General features: G+C 46.5%; 1 protein-coding gene across 4 annotated transcripts in view; it reads right to left on the reverse strand.

The window, feature by feature from the left end:
• Positions 1 to 23,480, reverse strand: part of RMDN3 (regulator of microtubule dynamics 3) — a 38,982-nt gene extending 15,502 nt beyond the window's left edge. Inside the window, exons 1-6 of one of the 4 annotated variants that reach the window (XM_075095291.1) lie at positions 23,298 to 23,480; positions 21,102 to 21,297; positions 20,308 to 20,454; positions 15,818 to 16,085; positions 14,121 to 14,223; positions 13,367 to 13,427 (exon numbers count right to left, since the gene is read on the reverse strand). In XM_075095291.1, coding sequence (XP_074951392.1) covers positions 13,367 to 13,427; positions 14,121 to 14,223; positions 15,818 to 16,085; positions 20,308 to 20,454; positions 21,102 to 21,297; positions 23,298 to 23,430 — 908 coding nt within the window. In that variant the 5' untranslated portion in view covers positions 23,431 to 23,480. Of the gene's footprint in view, positions 1 to 13,366; positions 13,428 to 14,120; positions 14,224 to 15,817; positions 16,086 to 20,307; positions 20,455 to 21,101; positions 21,298 to 21,429; positions 21,512 to 22,400; positions 22,486 to 22,506; positions 22,704 to 23,297 lie in introns of those variants that run through there. The other 3 variants (XM_075095293.1, XM_075095295.1, XM_075095292.1) reach the window with 3 other exon arrangements.
• Between the last annotated feature and the right edge of the window lie 1,184 nt (positions 23,481 to 24,664).

The raw sequence follows: 24,664 nt of genomic DNA on the forward strand, positions 1-24,664 counted from the left end.
TTGGTTCTCGTCTTTCAACCCAGATTTAGCCTTTTGACTCCTGGGAGCGAACACTTTCAAGTAACCGCTTGATTAAGACACAATCTCTCATTTTAAAAGAGCATCACTGTACATGCACCATTAGGAACGCCTTTTACCTGTGCTTATTACATTTGCCATTTTTGCACAGTCATTTGATGCAACGACATCCTTCTGCAACCTTCTGAAGTCAGTTAAAACTGACTCACTGTTAAAACCAGCTCTCACGGCTCTATTTATGAACACGCTTACCAGTACACATCCTGGCACAGGCTCGGTAACCTCCCCCAGCTCAGAAAACTGAGCACAACCTCCCTCGTTTCCCATTTTTTAGCCCGTTATTAAGCCAACGCTGTTTACTCCTGAGAGGTTACCTTCATTCACAGATGTGCACGAGGGAGCTTGCCCAGGACTCCTGAAGCTCCGCGTCCGCAGCGGGCTAGCACCCCCCCCCACGCTGCGAGGCATCTCGCTGCAGGCGGTGCATTTTCTCATGCAGGTGGCATATCCTATTAGTCTCCAACTCATATTTAAAATAGCTTTCAGTGACGGGGCAGGCAGGGAAGCCGGATAAGTTGCTGGTTTCCTGGGTTCTCTCATTACCCTCTAAAAACCAGCATTATGTTTGCCACCTTTCACTGCTTTCGGTGATGCAAATTTATGCCATTAATTCTGTATCACATCTAACATTTCTCAATTTCTGGTAATCTGTTTTTGATACCACTGAAACATTTAGTAGTGATTTTCATTTAACTTGCTAGAGTTTCCTCCCTGTTCTACGTTCCTCTGCTGTACAGACATTTAAAGATGTCTCCTTGTAGTTCTGTCTCCTCTGCTGTTTAAAGGAAATTAAAAGTACCATGATTAAAGGCTTCTTTTATTTTTATTAATGAGGCACTTATTCGCCCTGAAGCTCTAAAACGCTGCCTTTAAACAAGCTTTGAATATCTGCAAGCACTTTACTCCTTTAGCTTTTCTTGCACTCAAGCTCCCTCACAGCCCTTTCATTCTCTTTTGAAGTTATCATTATTCCCCGAAATCTTTCTCATGCTCCTACAAGGACGTTCCATCTCAGGACTATGGTAACAACTATAAAGTGGCTTTGCTGTTCTAACACCTTGAACCAGACCCCATTCATTGTTCGATGCCAAATCAAGACTTGTTTCTCTGCTTTTAATGCTGTGGGACACTGTTATTGTCTTATCATATCATTTATGATGCTTATAAAAAAAAACGAACCCAACAAGAACAGTTGCTACGTTATGTTCCAACACGGCACCAAATCTTGGGGGAGAGCAAGAAGAGAAATCGCCGCCTTCCACTATTACGGACTCTGCCCTAACAGATATTCTGAGCTCTGCCATTTTCTCTCTGAGCCAACTAGCGTGATGCATTTTCTGTTTCAACACGGAATTTAAATTCACGGGGATTCTCTGTTACCTGTTGATATGTTTAACTTACTCATGTTTTTTTAATATGCAACACATCCCCCAGCACAACAATTCTGTGATAGAATTTGCATTCTGGTACTAAGACAAACATAGCAGGTATCTGGGTTTTATCACCTAAATGAGATTATTTCTTAGCCCTGTTCCTCACTATTTGTTATGAGTTTTTCTAGTTCTATCTTTTTAGTTAAAAAAAAGTTATATTTCAGGTATATCAAATAATCCAAAAACCCCACAGATTTTTGCTGCATAATCTGTTCTTGGAGAGGGAGGAATCATTCTTAGCCACAACCACTATGAACTTGTTTAAGTCTTATTTTCTTTCTTAAGAATTTTTACCTTGCTTATAGCAGCACTGCATATTGGTACGATGTACCCACAGCCACATACGCTATTCTCTCCCTCCAACCATCTTAGCAAATTTCCAACTTTCACAACAGCCAGTTGCTCTTAGCTCCACATTCTCCTGGATATTTACTATGGCGCTGTATCCCCATCAAGTAAAAATTCCCCCTCCAGGTTTTCAATTGGATGTATTAATTTTCACTTACTGCTCTAACACTGTAAATAATGGTGCCGTAAATTGCTATAGCTCTTGCATTTCACGCCAGACTCATCTATCAACGGCTACTTCAAGGAGACCTATGCATCCTTTATCTAGCTCAAGGGAGGAGGACCTCCCAGATTTAACTAGCACACACGATTCTCTGGAAATGCAATTGTTTTTTTGCTTTTTAATTACTATTCCTCTCTTCACCCCTGACATTTCCCAGATAGATTGATTTGGGAATACCGTGGAGGCAGATTTCTAGCTTTATATAAGTAAACAGAATAGGATTTGCACAGCTTGGGCTTGAGCCACATGTATTCCCTCAAGAAGAAAACAAAACCCAGCAACTAAGCAAACCACAGCAGCACAGGTCTCTGAGGATGCATCCTGCTAGGATGGGAGAACACAAAACTCAACCCAGAGGGAAGCCCACGGCCTATAGGAGAATCCACCACACTCCAGACAATGACAGCGTCAAGACTAATTACATGAAAACTGAAAATCACCGCCTCGTATGGAAATATGTAACATTTGCGGGGATTGTCTTACACATGTGCCTTGGAAACCAATGAGCCACTTAACAAACAGGCTTTCAGCTGTTCCCATTCACCCTGAAGCCATGCATCAGCAAGGAAAGCCAGCCTACAGAGATGTTTTGTTACCCGGCATGACCAACTGTAAATCCTAAAACACTTGAGATAGCGCTTTCAGTTCCTGGGACTGGTTACACATAACATTTAAACGACTAGTAATTCTTGGGGGACATTTGCAGTTGGCTCCAGTTAAGAAAATACTCCTTGTTTCCTTCTCTAGCTGTCACACTGGCCAGGTAAAACAAGACGGAGAACAGGATCAGTGCCAAGCCAGCAGGAGTTCATGTGCCCCTCTAAGCACCCAGGGACCTGCTAAACACAGGGAAACGAATCAGCCGAGTGCGGGGTGAGAAACTGGATCCAGAAACACCCCTCAGGTCCACAACTCCCCCTTCTTGCAAACAGGAGGTTTTTAAGAGACATATCTATTTGTTCTGCCTGCCTCCTGCTGCCAGAGAAAGACTCCGGAGCTATAGCAGAGGATGATGGCCGTAGCGGATGACAGCTCAAATCCTGCTTGAAGTAAAGGATCCTACTCAGTCTTGAACGTGGAAGTTAAGGAATTTCAGATTTCTTGCCCATTGGCAAATGTTGCACCCAGAAGCAACACGGCTGAACCTTACTGCATACACTGGGCTTCTTCCTGAGCCTGCACGTTTGACGCCTGCAGATTTCCCATTCCAGGAAAATAAGGAGGTATAAACTACAAAGACATAAGGGGACATAAAGTACCGACTGTAGAGACTCCACCTGCATGGAACAGTTCATAAAGTTAAAACGAACTACGACGAAATGTGATTTTAAAATGGAAAAAAGCTATAACAGAATACTGAAGCAATTTTTTGACTCTTATACACTGACAATTTTTCCCTTTGGCTAAAAGCTGCGAGATTAACTGAGGATAACTGTGGCAAAAGATGACAGATTTTGAACGAGACACTGACCTGCGGTCATTAGGACGTCACACTTCTGCAAAAGTAAAGGTGTTGGCACTGGCAAACAGGATGAAGACAAGAACGGCCTCACAAACCCCATTTATTTTCTCCCGAAGTGAAAATGGCAGGTGCACAGATAAGCACATAAGAGGGTAAGCACATAACACCACTTCCCCTGAACACTCTCCCAGCCTCCATCCGGTCAGGTATTGTCTGAATTTTCCTTTCCATGTCCACTTGCTTTCTGAAGCCACACAAGCTTTCAGTGGCCACCACGGCCTGGGGCAAAGCATTCTGCAGCCTAACCACGTGCAGGATAGAAAACGCTTCTTTTGGTTTGCGCCTGGTGCTCAGCAACTTCATCCGATGCCGTCTAGTTCTTGCTTTGGAAGGAAGTGGTCCCACTTCCCCTTCCCGCTCGATGTACAGCTAAGTCACATTCCTCTCAGTTACTTCTCTTCCAGCCTGACAAGTCTCAAACCTATTAACAAACTCCATTTACAAGAGCTGTTGCATGCTGTTGATCATCCCTCGTCACACCCCTCTGACGATGCTGCAGTTTTACGCTACCTTTTAGAGAAGGCAAGGCTAGATTTGCACAGGTTCTAGAGATGCATTCATCATATCCCCATTTCACACAAGTATAACTCCCCTGCTTCCAAGTGAAAAATTAGTCATCGCAGGCCACCCTAAGCTGTAGGTACAAAGATTTCCGAGACTAAATAGTCCACAGCTACTTACCTAAACAAGTTTTTCATCACTTGAACATGATACTAAGACTACTTAAGCACTTACTGGTTGCCACAGACCATCAGCTCTGGTGAAACAACTAATCGGACGGCTTTCTGCATGTTAAATCCCCTTGCTAGGTTTAAAACTACAAAATGCTGAGGAAGTGGACTAGTGTATGGCTTTTTTTTTTTTTAAGACACATACACACACACTCTTTCCTAAGCCACAAACTTGTTCGTGCCCATTGTTTTGTTTGGGTTTTGGGTTTGTTTGTTTTTTTCCCACTACTATAATTATTTCTCACATGTGTGAACTTTTTTCCTCAACACACCGTACCTAATCTAGAGGCCAGTACATTGATTGTAACTGCACGGCCACATCCAAGTATATCCACGTATAACCTAAGTGTACCTACTAGATAACGAGACATTTATTTTAGTTACATAAACTATGTAATGGAACTAAACATAAATGCACTCAGCAGAAAGCCAACAGGCTGCTCTATGGCATACAAAGAAGCAGAACGATTTAAGTGATTTACAAAGTCCTACAGTAGTATTTTGTTCATAGAGGAAGCGTGCGTGTAGGTACACACACGTGTACGTATAGTGGGAAAGGGGAAAAAAAACTCATTTCTTAAATTCCCACAGGCGGGCTCCAAACCTTTTACCTTTAAGTAGCTGTCCTCCATCGTGTGCTTGCACAACTCGGGGGGAAAAGTAACAGAATACCTAGTTCTAGCTGAAGCGATACGGCAACTGGGAGCAAAACTATGCTAAAGGCTCTCTGTAGGCTTCTCGTGACGGCTCTGGATGATGGCTTGGGAACGGCTTCAGCATTACTTGCACAACTGCAGGAGGCCTCATGTGAGCTTGACTCATTAGCCGAATCCACAAGAGCCATGGTTACAGCACTACGAACATTATCCCATTGCCAAGCCATAAAATTCCTGAACGCCGAGACATTTGTGTGAAGGTCTTCCCTACTTTATATGAAAACAACTTTAATTTTTTTCAAATTGAGACAATACTGTTTGGGATTTTATTATTTTTGTCCCTCATTGCACAGTCAGGGTAGATTATGGCTCGTGTCTGCCAAGTAACAAACTTCTCTGCTTTGCTCTAGTGGAACCAAGAGCACACAACCACCAAAGCAACTCGGGGTGACTCTCGTCCCTCTGCAAAAGCAGCCAAAGCCTGCTCCACAAGGAAAGCCTCACCCTTTCCAAGGGCCATCAGCTGCAAAGAGACTCTTATCTGACCAAGATACACTAAGATGAAAGCAAGAGCCCAACATACACAAATGAGTAATTCCTGTATCACCTTAAGGGCTTGAGGCAGAATATCACTTAAACCAGAATCACTCTCAGCTTGGAAGGCAGGGAAGTGCAACCCTCAGAGTGTCAGGATGAACTCAGACGATCACTCAGAACCACTTTCCACGATCAAAAAACACCCCCCAAAACAGCAAAACCTCAGCCTTATGGCATATGGGACGCAGAAGTTTCTAGCAACTTGAATTCCCAGGCTTGCCAGTAAGAGCGACAAGAACAGAATGTCAAAGTGATCTAAATTTCCTGCTTTTAGAGAAATGAAGGAGGACAAAAAAAAAAAGACAGACCGACGTATATTAAGTTTTAGGATCGCTAGCATCCTTCTTGTGAAACTCCTGTAAGCACACAAAGGAAACGTGGCACAGCTGTAGCCAGTGTAAAGCTGATCGGCCGTCACCGAAGGGTGCACAGGGGAGGTTCGTCACTGCAGGTCTGTCCAGTCTGTTTGAAAAGTACCCCTCAGGACGACCATGACTCTTTTGGAGTGAATAAATTACCCGAGTCCCCGTTACTCTAGTTTTCCCATGATTAACTGCTCTTTGAAAGTTATTGGGAACAAATGGACATTGAACGGAGTGGCAAAAAAATCCCCTGACAACAGTGAAGCTATTAAATAACTCCATTCGGTTGGGTAATATTGTAGAGATTAAATTTAAATAGGCTGCAGACTAGCATATGCTAGAAGATTCACCAGTTAATGGCGGGGTGGCTGCAGAGAATCAAATTTAAGGTTACAGTAGATCATAAGCAGCCCAAGGCAATAATACGATGCTGTACTAACAAGCCTCAGCCAAAGTACTGTGTAAAATTTGTGTAATAGATTAAAAAGAAAAAAAAGGATGAGCTGGATAGAGCCCACAAGACAATGGGAACAGGAGGCCTGCAGAGCACCATCACACTAAAAGGTTGTGACAAGTAGGTCTGCTTTCTTTCAAAACATTGGATGAATACAACAACTCTTGTATTCTCTTACAAATAGTCCCTCATGTTAAACTTCTTTTCCCATGTCTAGAGTGGATAGAAGTAAAAACAAAGCTTAGGCTGATATCAGGAAAAGCCATATAGTTCTATATATTATTTTATATATAGATATAATATCCATATAATTGAATACACTGCTTAATAAAACAGGAGAAAGGGGAGAGAAGGGGACAAGACAGGCCCCACCACTAAAGCTTTCCGGGCTCGGGGCAGTTTCGGTACACCAGGTGTGATGCACCACTGCAGGAAGATAAGCGAGATGACTTTCTGGAGGTCCCTCCCAAACCTGTGTCCTTTACTCCTTGAACACTAGAAACCAAACACCAATCTGGATCAGTGCTCTTTTTCATACTTAATTAACGCTCCTATGAATGTATTCAGGTTCCAAGGAGACCTGGCACGTTACGCTAAGTCAGCGTTAGCCAGTGAGGAGTACGCTCAGGCACATGGCTAACACCACGCTGTTGTTAGCGATTTAAGTCAAAATCCGAATGACTGCCACAGAAAAGAAAGGCTAAAATATCCCCTTCCCTACCTCCACCACAATCCTTCCTTCCTTGATCCTAAAGAAGTTAAAATCTTCATTAGCTACCCCAGCTGGGACACAAAATGTGTCTTCAATTTTGTTCAATTTCTGCGCTGGTTTTATCTTCTGAAGATCTCTAGCCTGCCTCGGGAGGTGGTAGGAGAGGGCCACATGCGTTCTCTTTGCAGAACAAAATGTATTCATCCCCAGTGAAGTCTGATGATACAAGTGGTATTTATTGGGTAGAACATACAATTTTTATGGAGTGACCTCATGCTTATTTAACCCTCTGGTTTTACTCAGAGAACTTGCTGTTCCAACTGTCCTCCCCACAGCTACCAGCAAAGAGCCCAGACGTACCAGGGCAAGACATTCAAACTATTAAAAAAAACAAGAAGACTGCAGGAACTACTAGTGCTTTAAAGGAAGGTGTCACCTGCATCAACGCTGATAGGAAGAGCTGCAAAATGAAGCCTTTCGTAGTACACGAGTTGTTTTGCACATTCGTAGCATTATCAACAGTGCTATGGGAGCCTTCTACTGACTTACTCTTACCATCTCTGTTCTCAGAACTTCTCTCTTTTTTATGCCTAACAAACAAAAAACAACACACAGACTGTAAATGTCAAGTTACTTCACTGTTTCCAAGAGGAGGAGGGAATATTGATCCCTGCGGAGATTTCTTTTGTCCCTGCACATACTTTTCAGTACTTTCTCTTCCTTGGCTCCTCTCTGGTGTTTCCACTCTCAGAGCCTCCCTGGCTCGGGACACGGGGATGTTCCAAGGCACCAACACCCCTGATGAAGCAAGGGACCCTCCTGAGTCAGGGGGATGCTATCAGGCGGCTCTAGCTGCATCCTATTTTTCCTCCTCCAAGTTCTGACATACCTTCTAATGCCTATTCCTATTTGCTATAGCTACTCCTGCCCCCAGTCCGTATTGCCCGTAACTTCCCTGCTTAATCCACCTGGGACACAGGAAACACTCAGCTCATAAATCCAGACATAGCTCAAAACTGGCCAGATCTGGGCAGTAATCCATGAAGAGTTAAATCCTGAAATACTGCCAGTTGTTAAAATTAAAGCTATCTCCAAGTCATATCTGAAATGCTGTCACTTCTCAAAAAGCTGGTATCTACCCACGGACAGCCAGATGTACCCACAGAATCTAAACGGGCTGGTGCGCAATTTGGTGGCTACCAAGTGTGCGAGACGCTCCACCAAAGCAACAGACTCTTTCGAAGACAGAGGACATTTTGGAGGCTCATCCAGCCCAGGAACGCATCCTCCTGCCTCTCTATAACATCTATATCATCTCCAAGAGGGCCCAAGCTTATTACTTCTTCTGCAATGACAGCTTTCACAGCAGTCAGCAAATAGCATTTCGTTTCCAATGCGCAATGCTCGAACAAAAGCCGGTAATACAGCACCTGCACAATTCTTCCCAGATGGACCTCAAATCCCTCGCTGCTCTGGTTGTACTTCCAGTGTTTCTTTTAACAACAGGAGTGGAAGCCAAGGCAAACACGCAGCTCACTATCCATTCCTGATCCCCAAAGCTGCTGTTACGTGCCTGCAGTTGCACCGCGAACAGCGCCGCCACACCGACACGGAGGGGTGATTCTTACACAGCCACAATTGTCCCTCTCGCTTCATTTGTGAGGATGTCACATATTCATGTCTAAGCAGCAAAACATACAGGGTTGTGCAACAACCGATGCCTCTTCCACCCATCCCTAAAAGCAAGCAAGAACAGACTTATAACCTTGCTCTGTCCTCCTATTCTTGAGCTGAAATCAGCTAAGGGAGTGATCTATTTAGTTGCACGTAATACCTGTTCAGAGATCTCTTACAATTAAAGCACAGAATGGCTTTGATGCCTGTATCAAAACTAAGAATCAGGTAACTGTAAGACAGGAGCATACAGGCATTAAGAATACGTGGTGTAGTACCAGCCTACAATACACAGACCTATTCTAAAGGTATGAAATACATCAAACGCCCAGCACAACTCCTCACTCGCTTCTGTATTCCTAAGCGGTGCCCACAAGGAACGCCCAGCCAGAGCTCAGTCCCACCGCACAAAGGCTGACTTGTCTGTGCATCCCGGAGCAAACCGCCGTGCTGTTCCGACCAGCTCTGCGGAGATGGCTCTCCTGGGACCAGCTGGCTTCCAAGAGCAAGCCACTACAATAACAGCTTTGTACCAAATCTAACGTCAAGACGACCCAAGAGATGCATGAAAGGACTCTCCTTCATATTTGGGCAGATCCCAGAGCTAGTCCAGACATATTCCCAGACACTTACTGCTTTCTCTATCATTCTTGAGAAACCACTTACTATCCTGCTGCCAAAGCCTTCAAACCAGCCAGCCACAAAACGCTCCAAAGCTGCAGCCAGTCACGCTCCACTCGGTGCTGCCTTCGCCAGCACTCACAAATCCCTTCGTATTAAAAGTTATTTTCTTTCTTTGTTGCTTTAAAATGCCAGTCATTACTGCAACAACTATGAGGCACTGAGAGAGGGGAAAAAAGAGTTTTACCTGCAACGATGATTGTATGTAAAGTTTCTTCCGCCTTGCTTGACAAGCATCACACCTTAAAGCCAATAAAACGGAATGATTTGTGCAACAGAAGAAAACACCGAATGAGCACCGAAAACCAGCACAACTGCATCCTAAGTAATCCATGAGCCTTAAGTGGCAATTGATAACACAGAAAATGACAGTCAATGTGAAAGCACACAGGAAAAAATGCAGCCCTAGCGATACCTACGCAGTCACAGGCTTCACACAGAAGAGACATTAAAAATCACCGGGAATATTTCTATTAAAATGCCTATTGAGTTTGCTGTGGAAAAGAGAGAGACAATGTTGACTCCTGTGTATGGAAATAAGAACAAAAAGAACGGTCAGCTTAGCGTTACACAAATCCATGCTGCTTCCACAACTTGTGTTCCACAGTGAATTCCTGTACTTTTGTCTGAAAAAAGACACGTTAGAAAGAAAATAATATGGGAAAGACAACACGGGTGGTAAGAGAAAACAAAATGATTCCCTATGAAGAGACATAATAAAAGATTGGGATTCTTCAGCAAGGGAAACAGATACTGAAGAGAGAAATACGACAGAATGGAACAGTCATTTACAAAGGAAGCGTGAACAACCATTCTCTGCTCACTTCCCCATAAACCAAGAGGTAGGGCATCAAATCAAACCCAAAGGAAGCTTTCAAACCTCCACTGGCAGTTTCAGAGTAAGCCGTTCGTTTCCGCACAGAGCACGTTTGGTTATGGGATCTGCGCCAGGGGACGGTATGGGAGGGGAAGGGCCCAAGTGGTTAAACAAGGTGACACAAACTCACACAGGCTGGCTCCTCCACGGCCACGAGCTCAGCCCTGCGCGCTCCCGGCCGGCGGCAGGGGCGCCACGCTGCAGGGAAGCGGTCGTTGCCTGCTGTCCTTGGGGTTTTTAATTCGTTTTTATTTTTGATTTTCCCCAAACATCGCTACCACAGACAGCACGGTGAACTAAACTAATTCTGAGCAACGTGCCCACTGCTCGAGTAAAGGGAAGATAACCTATAATGTCTTCTGGAACTATATATATATCCCACATTTTTCACATCTATATATGTATCTTTTCATGTATTAAGCATCATTTCATTAGCAGTAATTTTTTTCTCAGGGTAATATTAATTAGCATAAAGAGACTGCAATTACAACAGCTTGCAACCATCCCATGACCCACGCAGAGCTGGAAAGGGAATCGTTTCCTGTTCTATTCATGGCAGAAAATTATTTCTGTGGCTGATAAAGGTAGTTACATATTCCTTTCCAATAAATCCCATGCCTCCCACACGCTGCTTCGCTATTTCCTCCCTCCAGCTGCCCTTTCTGCAGCTGCTCTCTACAATTACAGGCAAGATGTAGATGTGCAGAAGCCTTACCCCTGTCTGGAAAAGAGACAGGTCTAATAGGACAAGAACTGTGCACTCTTTCACCAAAACTGCCGAGGGAGAGGTGGACACAGGCTGTGACAGAGGCACCGAGAGCTCAAAAGGCTTGAGATTTTCTACCAGAGACACACGTCTAAACATCACATTACAGCCACTGCTTCTGTGCACTATAAGCCCTGAAATAGAGCTAAGTTATCAACGTTAGACCCCAAATTAGAACCTTGCTTTGTAAAACGTCAAACAGCCAAGTATCAAAGTGGCTTACAAACTTCAAGACACAACCTGGTGACTAAAAACCCATTCCTTCAAGATGTTCAACCAGCAGTCAAAGCCAAACACCCCAATCTGCTACAGATTAGTCACACTGTCTGTCCCAGTACTCCGCCTTCATATCAAAGCTTTAACTGAGAATGGCAATTCATTACTGAGAGCTAAATTGCACAGTCGTTTCAAGACGATAAAGGCATTTATTTAGGTGCCAGTAGTCCAAACTGATCCTCTGAGTAAATTTACTCATCTCAGAACAGCACAGATCTTGTTTGCTAAAAAAATTCAGCATCCTGTTTTCCAAGTGATTTCCATTTTTTTAAAAAAATCTCATTTATTCTATCCTACATGTTGTCAGTCCTTCACAATAGCTGCTGATAAGCACTGTTCATCAAGGAATTCACCAGAATACCTTACCTCTACAAATATCTGTACCACTCTACAAACCCTTTGGGAGTCTGTTCCAAAAAGGAGAGCAATCCTTTCAACCCCGTACACGAGCTGCAACCAGCACCTGTCCACTGAGGCTGCTGAAGCCAGCAAGGTAGCCTCCCTCTCGCACACCTCCTTACTGAAACCCTAACCAGCCGCAGCATTGATACGAACAGAGAACACCTTCCTTGGCTAAACTGCGGATCATTCCGTCTTTTATCATGGAAAAAAATATCTTTGTTAAAAAAAAAAGCGCCATATGCTGCTGTCTCAATTCATTTCAAAGCCAGAATGCTTTGCAGAGCGACAAGCAGCATCCGTGAGCAGAATACAGCAGTGCCGGCCAGAAGACACTCTCCAAAAGGCTGTCTGATAAGAATGATGTTTCTCCTCACTCCAGAATTAAGATGAATATGAGAACACTGGCACAGTACTAAGCCCACGCTCCAGGCCTAGCTGACCGAGGCAAATATATCAACGCTGGACGCAAAGCAAGCATCTCTGCGCATTATCAAAATGTCAGTAACAGAAAACAATTAGCCCAAGAATGTTGGAGGAACACAAAGGAAAAACCTCTTTCATATTTAATATGTAGCTCTTAAGACTTTGCCCCCACAGCTGTGCAGCCGGCTGTGAGCTTGGCTTTGAAGGATATACACATTGCTCTATAGGGGCCTGAAAAGGGGCCAAAGGAAACAGAGGACGCAGGGAAGAACAGAGCGCCTCAACATATCGCGCGCCCGAACTCGGGAACTAGCTTTCTGCAAGTTATCTGCGTGAAACGTACTCTCTGGCACCCCACCCTCGCCCAGCAGAGCACAGGGCGCTCCAATACGTGTTTTCCCAGGGTGTGCGCCATCAAAAGCGATGCCAACGGAGTTTGGCTCCTTCCCGTGCCGAGACGCTGCAGCATCCCGCCCGGGCGCACACAGTGGCCCGAGAGCCAGCTGCTGCGCAAATTGTCTTCCACTTCCTGGAAGGGAAACTGCACACTTCCCAAGAAAGCCTCTAAACAAGCTTTCCTCCACTTCACCTTTTGCATGGCGAGAGATGCGCTCAAGCTACAGGCAGCCCAAAGAATACACAGTTTGATAAACTTAGCCTGGTGAACACCCAGCGGAGCTCATTGCACCTCCTTATCTCAAACTCACTTTGCCAGTAGCTTGCTTCTCCGAGCCTCACCTGGAAGGTCATCCTTTACTACCACCACCAAGGTCCATCAGCTCGTTAGGTGCGGGCTCACAAAAGCCTTGATGCAACCTGTTCTTAGCGCCCAAAAGAGTTCTTTATCCTATTTGGGAGCTTTTGCTCAAGAACTCTTCCAGCCATCTCGCCTCAGAGGGAAATTCATAATTAAATTGGCGTAAGCAAAGCAAAGTTTATTACTATACCAAACCTACCGCCCATCAAGCCATTACTTATGGCAATTAACCAAAGCTGTTAAAACGGCTTTTTGCGGAAGGTAACGTCAACATAGTACGCTCCAAGTAAGACCAAATAATTATGTTTTCATTTTTTAAATGCAGCTCAACTCACAACAATCTCCACATCCTTTTCCTATGCTTCTTAAAAGCAAGAAGTAAAAAGTTACATACCATTGATGGCACTCAGCACTTTGATTCCATTTCTGTAAGGCAATTTCTATCTCTTCTTTCCCTGCAAACAAGCGGGCAGAGGTAAGAAATCCATCCACTTTCTTAGTTTCTTCCTCTGAGGTCATTAGAGTGCAATAATAGAACAGCATAAAAGTCATACGTTTGTTAATGTTATAATACATTTGGCTTGACAATGTTTCATAAATAATCTCATACTCTTGCAGTGGTGCGGAACATCCAGGACCAAAGAGACCACACCAATTTATAGTACAGCAGCAAACTGCATTAACCTGCCAACACAGCTTCGCCTCACTTGGAAGTACAGTTATCTGCAATGGAAACATCTCTACACCATGTTAAGAAGAGCTCATTAAAGCTGTCAGTGGTTTTGTTCTGATGCATTTCACAGCCTCAGATCTAGGACCTGCCCCACTTGCCCCTCTCTCCTCCAAGAACAAAAAATTCAGTGCGTTAAAGCAAAAACTCATTTATCTTAATACCACACAGGATACGGATGATAGGTTTGATAAACAAATTTTACACCTTAACTAGCCCTTGGCCTACTTATACTATCTTTCAGAAAGCACAGATGTTAAAACCCCTACCACCACGACACTGCTAGCTTCTCACCTAAAAAACAGACTAGAAGGAGAAAAAAAATCCACCACACCATTTGCAAGCGTAGGGTTTATAAATCTGAAGCATAACGTCAGCTTTGACCAGCCTCCTTTGCCTCAAACACACAACTCCTTACCATCAGATGCGTACGACCTCTTCTCATCTGCGTCTTCTGTGATTTCGCACATGTCGCTATGCGCGCGGGCCAGGCGCCAAAGGAAGTCTGTCTGGTCCGCATACTGCAGTAGGAACATAAATGTTGCGTATCAAGACCCGTTCTGCCGTTGGCAAAGAGCATGAGAAAGAACCACCAAGCGGGGGCACGTACCAGGAGTCGCACAGACCTTTTTTGAAACCTTAGACGGCCCCAACCCTGCAAGAACTGAAGCAAAACCACAAAAGAGCAAACTGGATGGCCAAATTTATAATTAAGCTTACGACGTTACACCACTGCTATGGGTCTAATTGTTGCCGCCTTCCAGCAAGGAACCCCTCCACTTCAGAGGCCATTCTGGGGTCGGTTCTTCAGCAGCCTCCACTAGCCTCAAAACACTGGCAAAAAACCCAGCCCAAACCTCACCGCTTCAACAAAATTCAGAAGCTGCATTCTACTTTTTTCATGATTCAGTTCACATTCAAAGAGTTCCACATCCCGTCTTGTTCTTACATCCAGGACAGTACTGTAGCTACGCTGCTAAATTTGAAGTGGTTGTGTTCTGAAAAACTCAAACTTACTTTAAGAAAAAACAAAAAAAAAAGGTAAAAACTTAAAACACAACCACCTAACAGTCTGGTTTCTTTTGTGGTAGTATTGTGAATAAAAGAAAGTGGGAGAATCACCAGAAAGAAACATGCAAGAGAATTTCGGAAGCCAACGGGCCTGTCATTTCTTCCCAGTGAGAAGGAAAAAACAAAAAGCAAATCTACCTGAAATTAGAACTGATCAAGTTATCCATAATTTCTGTCCTTCCATTCCTCCTGGAAACACAGGAGCCAAAATAGGTTTTGCTGTTTAAAAGGCCGGTAACCCAAAACGCTGTCTTTGCTGGCGATGCAGTACTTCGGTAAACACAAAGAGAGGCCAACAGCGCGACTGCAGCAGGCGCAGGCACACCTGCACGGCTGCTGTAGGTCACAACAGCCCCAGGAAGACACGTTTCAGTGCTGGGTGCGCCCGCTGCCTGCGGCCAGAGGTGTAAGCTAGCTATCTGCGGCAGCTCGGGTTGAACCGTCACTGCCCTCGCTGTGCTCCCACACCACAAGGGCAGTGCCACTGCTCATCGAAGCAGGGGATCAATTCTCATCACCTGATATAAAGAGACACATTCTTTATGGTGGCAAAACACCTGCACCACCCAGATTTTTAATCTCATTAACTAATACACACCGAGTATTGCCTAAGCCTCTGTTCGAGCACGCAACCACCGCACACGTGCGCTGAGCAGCCCCCGGAAAGACCAAGCTTCCCCGAATATAGATTGGGCCATTGCATATGCGCCGAGGTAAACGTTCTCAAAACATCTGCCAAGGTTACTGCACACACACACGGTACTGTTAATTTACACATGTACCGTGTGTTCGCTATGGGAAAGTGATGACATGATGAGACACGGAATTCCAAGACAGAAAGCAACTGGGAACCGGCTGCTGCTGTGGCCCGAACAATTCTGGCCTTCAGCCCGCTCCCAAGCTGCTCCTGAGGAAGGGGACCACTGGAAGCTGGCCCAGTTGTTGTGTAGGGCCTGGTCCCTTCTAAGAGATGCAATTTCCTCTTTCCCAGCTATTTAGCTGGAAACAAATCACTGATGGAAAATACAAAAAGGCAACCTTTACCGCCAGTTTATTATTCAGCAGCAGCTGGAACCCCTCTCTCTTCTCCTGCTCATTTCCGTCGTGCAAGCGGTCAGCCTGCTGCAGTAGCTGACCCAGTCCTTCCTCTAGCGAGGAGTCCAAGATTAAATGCGTTTCATCCTCGTTGACGAGATCCAGAGAATCCCGTCGCACAGTTCTCACTGTTTCACAGCTCACTTCATCTTCCCCTTCTTCACTCTCTCTCTCGGACTCCCGGTCGTAATCAGACTCAGCGTTGGCTGTGGTGTACCTTCGAGGGGGAAAAACCCAAACCACAACACAGAATTAGTTTGAGGAGATGCTGCGCAGCCTATGATGGTTTTATATATATGGTACAGAAAACCCAGCTCTTCTTAACAGAGGAAGAAGAGTACCTTAGTTCATCCTGGAGAACACTGTGCGATGCAAGTGTCTCAAATGACACACCAATTATTATTACTCATGTAACATACACAACCTCAGAAAGCTAAAGAAGGCCCCCCCCAAAAGCGAAGTAGAACTCAGCCACAATCATCCACATCTCACTTGCTTCTCTTAGGCCTTCTAACTTCAGTGTGAGGGAATTAAAAAACTATGAGCAGAGCCAGGACAATTCAGTTAAATGTATGGATTGTAAAAGAGAATCTCAACAAGACGCTCATCCACGTGGAAAATACAACCTGAGGCTTTTAGCCTATTCCAGGAAATTTCAGGCACAATAACTGTTTTGGCAACATTCAGTACCTCCATCATCGTGTCTGAGCGCTGAATATGAAACAGCCTGTTCACACTGACGTGTGGAAGGTGCAGAACAGTAGGAGAGCGATCAAGACTATTTCACATGAGCAGGAAGTCCGGCAAGGAGACAGCAAACGAGCCACAAAAAGACCACGTGTACAAAAACCCAGGCAATAATTAGCTCCTACATTAGTCAAACGGACCAGGATAAAGTGCGGATCAAAGTTTCTGACAATGGCTAAAATTAATCTCCCCAAATCATAAACAGGCACCTAAGCTGGAAGTTTAAAACAGCATTATATGTTGACACCCCACCGCAATGGTATCAGTCTAGTTCCAGAACTAATTTATTTTTAGAGAGGACTCTGTTTGTCCCCCTCACATTTATCTGCAAGCTCTTGACTGAAGAACAACCGCAAGTCAGCCAGTAATTTAAGAATATGCACTTTTATATTTGGATTTTGTTGGTTTATCTGAATAGAAAGCTCTCTTCCTGAAGCAAGCTACTTCAAACCGTACAAACGCTTAATTCTAGGGGATGTCTGTAACTGTTACCCAGTTACACTGTGCCGAAGCCAAGCTTTACAAGTTGTGCTGGAGTTAAAAGTCATTGCAGTCAGTAACTACAGCTGTACTCCCTTTTGCCCTGGCTGAATTTCCCTCCGAGGGAGGGCCGAGCGCTCTGCGTGCGAAGCTGCCTTTGTCTTGAGACAAAGATACGGGACCAAAGTCTGTATCTGAAGAAAGCAGTTACAGTAATTGGGTCACACACAGATAACAAGACACGTTTGGCTATCGAGGCTTCAGTTTTCCAAGAACCATCAATAATGCTCAAGCATTTCCCTCTGGTAGAGAGTAAACAAATTCCCTCACTCACCACAGCCTCCAACTCTCACCCTTAAATTTTAAAAAGCACCGCTTTGTACCGGCACATTTTAGAACCAGCAATTACAGCCAGCCTTATCCCTGCAAAGCCAGGAAAGCAAGCACTACAAGACGTCATGCTGGAGATTACGTAGGCAGCACTAAATTAACGGATAACATAGCGACAGGGTGGTAGGTGACACTGGCACGGCTCCGTTTCAGACTGAGTTCAAAGCTTCATTTCTTGATATTTTCTTACAATTAATGACATGATTAGCTCTCTAGACCAACTCATTGTAGGTACTTAAACACAAACTCCTCAAATTCTCTCATCTCCCCTCCTAACCGACCACGCAGCACGGCTGTGGGCTACGCAGCTGTGATGCTGCCTCACCGCAGCATTCTGCTGGGAGCTGCAAAGATTGCGGTGCTTCAGGCGAAAAACACTTTCCACACTGAAGGCTCCTGAAGCACAATAAGGTCTTCAAAAACAGGCAGTGCTGGATGGCTCCTATACGCTTTTTTTAATTCACCACAAAAATGTGTTTTCTCCAAGACAGCTCATACAAGATGCCGCCCGTTGAAAAAGACAAGTAATACCACATATAACTTCATAAACTCAGAGTTTTCAGAAAGATTAAGGGATTTAGATGTTACCAGCCTGTTTTCTCGAGTTTACGATGATGGAAAGTTCTTAAATGCTTTAGTATGTTGAGGCCTCCGGCTAGCACGCATCCTGAGTGAAAATGAAAACACACTCTCTGGAACAAAAACGCACATGGAAAGAGGAGGCAGAGGAGCCCAGAAGACCAACGCAGCGCCAAAGCAATACGGAGAAATTAAACAGCCCGAGAGCTCTGGGCTCCTGAAAGCTCATGATTATTTTTGACAATTGTGTGTGAAATCCGAGAAGATGCTTGTGTCCGTGTGGTTTACAAAATAAAGCTGAAATGTGAGTTCTCCTTTCTGAGTTTCATTAAAGGAATACAACTGCCAGAAATTAATACAGAGCTGAAATCTATCTGTTGAGAAGTCTCATTCTTCCTCCCAGTGGCTGCTAAAAAGCTTAAATAGTCTTTTCCAAAATTCCCTTTTCCTACCCTGATTTTCTACTAGGAAATTCTTATATTTAGATCTCTAAAAGACAATACTGCATACTAAAGGCAGCTGGTCCTGAACAGACTAATATTATACCTATTTGTATAGGACAAACACCAGAGAGAGAAATTACATGCTGTTGGAAGTCTTTTAAAATCAGGTGAGAGCTGCTTATGCACTAATTCTCCGCACTGGTCATTAAACCTAATTACAGGTTTTACATAAAATGTAAGAATGTCTCCAACCACCACCGGGTTCCTAACAGAGTACAAGGGTCTGCAGTAAAACACATGCCTGTTGCACCCGTTCACTCGAGGTCCCCTAAGGAGGATGCCTTCTCTGAACCTCAGAGTTGTTGTCGGCCTCGGTCATGGCTTAAAATTTTCTGTTGACCAGATGGCAGTTAGGGCTGCTACCCGTTGAAAGAGACCGCCCTTTTCAGCATGCTTTACAAGATATATTGGCACCCCAACGACTCCACGCATCTGTTATTATCTAGATAGCAAGGTCTTGTCTTCAGAATCAACTGTATCGCTTTAAAACTTGTTATGCAGCCTCATTACCTATTACACCATCGCGAATCACCCCCTAATTTTGCTTTCATACAAACACCCACTTGAGAGGAAGGGAGCAGTTCTAGATCCCGAATGAGATCACATCAGCTCTTTCCTGGCTCACCAATTCCAGCTTCTAAAGACACAGTACCAAAGCGACATGGTTCTTTGGCAGGCACAAAGCCTGCTTCCCTGCAGATCCGCGGCCTTTGTTCTAGCCGGCCGCCACAGCAGTGGCTGTTTTGTCCCGTGACTACAAACCCGTGCTACCAAGCGTCAGCCTGCACCGGCTGACTGGCCTCTGAGCTGCCACCAAACAGCGTGTCACGTCCAAATCCCGCCTGCCTCGCTCCGTGCTCTCATCAACTTAGAATTGCAGGATCATTTAGGGTGGAAAAGGCCTTTAAGATCATCAAGTGCAAGCTTCTATCTTGTCCACACTGTGCTCTCCCTAGAAAGGTTGGACTAGATGATCCCTGAGGTCCCTTCCCACCTGGGAGTCTGTGACTCACTCTTTAAATTACGTTGCATTTCAACTCCCCTTGGAAAACGTATAGAGCCAACGCTGCATGTTTTAGACACGCTTACATACCTCAGAAGCTATAGAACTCATCTGATTAAAGCACAGGAGAGAAGCATTTCATCAGAAAGGCAGCAGTCACACGCACGCATGCGCTAGACCTCTTGTTGTCTATCTAATAAGGCAACACCTGCATCTATATTGTCATTTTTACTGATGTTCTTAAACTGCACAGTACTTTTCACCTGTCTTTAAACTTGAAGAACTTAAGCAACACAACTGATCAGTGTGACACACTGAGAAAAATCCGTAAGAAATACCCCAAAGACATTTTACTTAACTGGAATATGTTTACATTTTCTCAAGTTTTCCAGACATTCTAAAATATATTGTTGTATGGAAATTTTATTCATAAACTCTCTCACTCAAGTCCCAGGCTGGACTCCTACTTCCTTTCTTCCTGCAAGGTTCCCTACTCAAATTATTGCTTAAAGAAACCCAACTACCTCAGAACCTATGTATTTCTTTCTTCCCCTCCTTTCTCTAGAAGTCGGAATCACTGCATTTCTCTCACTGGCCCTGGCAGTAGCAGGCTTACTGGAACAAAAGCAGATAAAACCAGGATGACAGACACCTAGTGGGGAGAAAAATCCCTTCCTTTATGTTATAAAGTGCTCAGACGTAAGGAATTGGGCACCACAGCCCCGGTGCTCTCTTACCCTCCTTCACTTTCTCCATCGTCCGTATTGGCTGTTCCTGAGCTGGCTGTGAAATAGATTGAACTGGAGCCTGTGGAATCACTTCTTTCCCTGGGAAATGGAAACCGCCTCCGGCGAGTTACTTTCTGGGTTTCTTCCAGATGGGACCTTTGAGGAAGGCAGAAGGAGAAACAAATACACATTTGACAGTGAAATGCCTGCTACTTCACCTCCCCTCTCCTCTCTAGCACATCCTGTCCAATTCGCTCTGTATCCAGAGAATTCACAAGGTGACTTCTCGCTCTCACTAACAGACACCCCGCTACCACAGAGCGAGCACCACATCCTGCGAGCCCGACCACAGACTCGGTCCAGATTTCTGTGCAATCCACATACAAAAGGATAAACCTATCACACGCATTCCTCCGATTCCCTCAATAAGCAAACACAAAGGAATCCTGAAACATCTTGCGGAGTACAGGACCTTTTATTCTGTATCAAAAGTTACCTCCAGTTGGCAGGAATCAGAGAGAAAAGAGTAATAACAAGAGACAAACACTTAAGAACAAATAACCTTCCCAGTCTAGAATATGAAGGAAGCGTCACTACTTAGTAGTCCATACGGGAAAAACCCAACCCTGGCTAAACATACAATTTTCTTTACGTTAATCTCACTGAAGGTCAAGACATAATGCCAGCAGAAACTAGAGACACACTTCTTCCACTTTTGGATTTTAAATTTAACATAATCGTGGCCACACAGTAAATATGTACAACAGCAGGCAAGGACAGGGAGGGGCCGGCAGGGTCGATACCTGACTTCACTAACGATCTCTGCAGCTAAGTGCTGCAGGCTGTTTCGCAGCTCCTCCACTTCCTTTCTTAGCTCCGAAATGTTTCGTAACACGAAGTCAAGGCGCTCCAGCACGTCCAGCTGCTCGCCCTGAGTTAGGAGAGGTGTGTACATGGCCCCATCTCCCGCCTCTGCAGGAACCAGCACTCTGGGCACGACTGAAAGAAAACAAGAGGAGAAAACAGTCATCAGATGCAAATGGGAAAGGATTTCACATGGGACATCTCATCACAATTTTGTTTTCAGTGGGTGGAGGATACAAGGCTTGGTCTTGAGTGTTGCTGCCTGACCTGGCCTGAGGTTTTCCGTTCTGCAGCTGGTCTGCCGCTCCCTTCTCCGACACCAGCGTCCAGCCATTCTTAACAGATTTGCAATAGCAATTAGGGGAAATAAAGCTCTTTAACTACACGTCTGTAAAAAACCCCTTGTAAAGATTGTTTTAAAATGAGCAAAATCCATACTGAATATCACAAAGACTACTGTAGCTAAGGAAACTGCCGTTCTGAAGTCCTTAACTGCAAATTAATTTAATTCCTATTCTATACACTTCTTTATTAACATTGCACTGAAAGACTACGCTCGGCTTTTCTCCTGAATTGTGATTGCCCCGGGAGACCACCAGCCAGGAGAGCATCCGGCTTACAACATACCATGAGACAATGAACGAGGACAGCGGAAGCTGATTTTGGCCAAAAGAGACCTATTCTTTAAAAAAAACCAAACCACACCACAACCCCCCGCCCCCCCCCCAAGTGTTATTCAAGGAAAAAAATACCCTACAGAAACCCAAAGGGGAGAGAACATACTTTAAACAGCAGTTCAGTCATCCAAACACACCCTTGCCTTGGATTAACTCTCTACAACCTTTACCACTCTGTCTGACCCCGAAATCTTCTTGCAGGTACAGGGCGATCTGCCAGAATGCAAGAAGAGATGTAATCTGTGTTTTTTAAATATGTTTTCTTGAGAGCTCATACAATAAATTAACATACTACCAGTTAAGTCAATTATTTAGGGAAGAATACTCTTTTTCTATTAACAACAAAAAAAGAGAACCACTCAGAAAAGCAGCCAGATTTGCAGAAATGAAAGGCTTATCTTCCAGAGTACCCTGTCTGTGTAAACTCAGAGATAAAAATCTCAGTTCTCTTAAACAAAGACCCACTGCAATCTTCTCCCTACTCTTCCTTAGCTCCTCAGAAATCGCACCATCTCGAGAAGGGGCTGCACAGAACCACCACAGCACGCTGTTTTCTGGCACCTGCCCTGCTCCAGCAGCGTCGCTCCCGCAGGGCGGACACCCCGTGCTCCCCTGGCTCTGCCGGGACCTGCCGTGTCAGGGCAAAGCCCTGTGACACTGGACGCACCGATTCCTCCCGAGACACACGTTCCACAACCAGGGCCGGGCATTTACCGTGGCGGCGGGTACCAACCAGCCTGCCACAGCCGCCTGGGGAAGCCGCTCGGGTGCATTCGCTCTCCCGTTACCGCTGCGGGGCCCACACGGTACGTGCTGCAGGGGAATAGGAAGGCACAGGTACCTCACACCTGGTTCTGCAACACCTCTGATTAAAACGCTGCTCAGACTCCTCCCGCCCCAACACAGCGGCACAGACACGCCTTCCGAAACCCCAATGAAGTGTCAGGGTGATGCTTTATTCAAGGGAAAGTCCTTCCCCAGACGTAATTTCAGTTTTTAAACCTGGCCTACTGACCCACCCCCGCCACCGAAGGGAGGCAGCCGGTGCTTGCTCAGCCCTCGGTGCCGCCGGTCTCACGTTAAACCCCCAGCAATGGCTAGAGAGGAACACGCTTTTGCTTTCTGCCCCCGCAGTTCTGCACAGCCTCGGATAAAGAACAAAAAGCTCCGGTTTCCGAAGTAGCATCTTTAGAAGCTCGAGATTCCGACCCCACGGGAGGCGGGTGGCGAGCGGGTAAGCTTAAGGGCTTGGAGGTAGCTCTCAGAGGCGCGCCACGAAGGCAAGCCTCGAACCGGAGGCGCCCCAGGCTCTGCCGGCTGAAGGCAGGCTTTTTAAAGCCCGGGTTAAAGCGCGGCTCAGGAGCCCCGACCCGCGGGACGCCCCCAGCCCCGGAGGGAGGGAGGGAGGAAGGGAGGGAGGCCGGCGGGGGCCGCTCCCCGCCCGGCCGCGGGCCCTACCGGTGCTAGGCCGCGCCGCTGCCCGCCGCCGCCGCCGCCGCCACAGCAGGCCCAGGCCGGCGCCCGCCGCCGCGCCCAGCGCCAGCCCCAGCCCCAGCGCCAGCCCCAGCCGCCCGGGCCCGGGCCGCGCCATGGCCGCCCGCGGCCGGAGCCCTCGTGAGCCACCCGCCCGTACGTCTGTCCGTCCGGCGGCGCGCGGGGGTGACGTGAGGACAGAGGCGCCCTATGGCGCGCGGGTGCGTCATCGCCGCGCGCCGCAGGGCCGTGCCCCCGTGACGTCACGAAGCCGACCTCCTAATCACACCTGCCCTTGCGCCTTATTGCGCCTGCGCCGCCGCCCGCTGCCGCGGCTAATGACAGCTGCGCCTACCCCTACACCTAGACCTACACCTACACCTGCACCTGCACCTGCGCCTACCCCTACACCTACACCTACACCTACACCTGCACCTGCGCCTACCCCTACACCTACACCTACACCTGCACCTGCACCTGCGCCTACCCCTACACCTACACCTACACCTGCACCTGCACCTGCGCCTACCCCTACCCCTACACCTGCACCTGCACCTGCACCTGCGCCTACCCCTACACCTACACCTACACCTGCACCTGCACCTGCGCCTACCCCTACACCTACACCTACACCTGCACCTGCACCTGCGCCTACCCCTACCCCTACACCTGCACCTGCACCTGCACCTGCGCCTACCCCTACACCTACACCTACACCTGCACCTGCACCTGCGCCTACCCCTACACCTACACCTACACCTGCACCTGCACCTGCGCCTACCCCTACCCCTACACCTGCACCTGCACCTGCACCTGCGCCTACCCCTACACCTACACCTACACCTGCACCTGCACCTGCGCCTACCCCTACCCCTACACCTGCACCTGCACCTGCACCTGCGCCTACCCCTACACCTACACCTGCACCTGCACCTGCACCTGCGCCTACCCCTACACCTACACCTACACCTGCACCTGCACCTGCGCCTACCCCTACACCTACACCTACACCTGCACCTGCACCTGCGCCTACCCCTACACCTACACCTACACCTGCACCTGCACCTGCACCTGCACCTGCGCCTACCCCTACACCTACACCTACACCTGCACCTGCACCTGCGCCTACCCCTACACCTAGACCTACACCTGCACCTGCGCCTACCCCTACACCTACACCTACACCTACACCTGCACCTGCACCTGCGCCTACCCCTACCCCTACACCTGCACCTGCACCTGCACCTGCGCCTACCCCTACACCTACACCTACACCTGCACCTGCACCTGCGCCTACCCCTACACCTACACCTACACCTGCACCTGCACCTGCACCTGCACCTGCGCCTACC

The sequence above is a fragment of the Phalacrocorax aristotelis genome, chromosome 5 (assembly GCF_949628215.1).
Source record: "Phalacrocorax aristotelis chromosome 5, bGulAri2.1, whole genome shotgun sequence".
Lineage (NCBI taxonomy): Eukaryota > Metazoa > Chordata > Aves > Suliformes > Phalacrocoracidae > Phalacrocorax > Phalacrocorax aristotelis.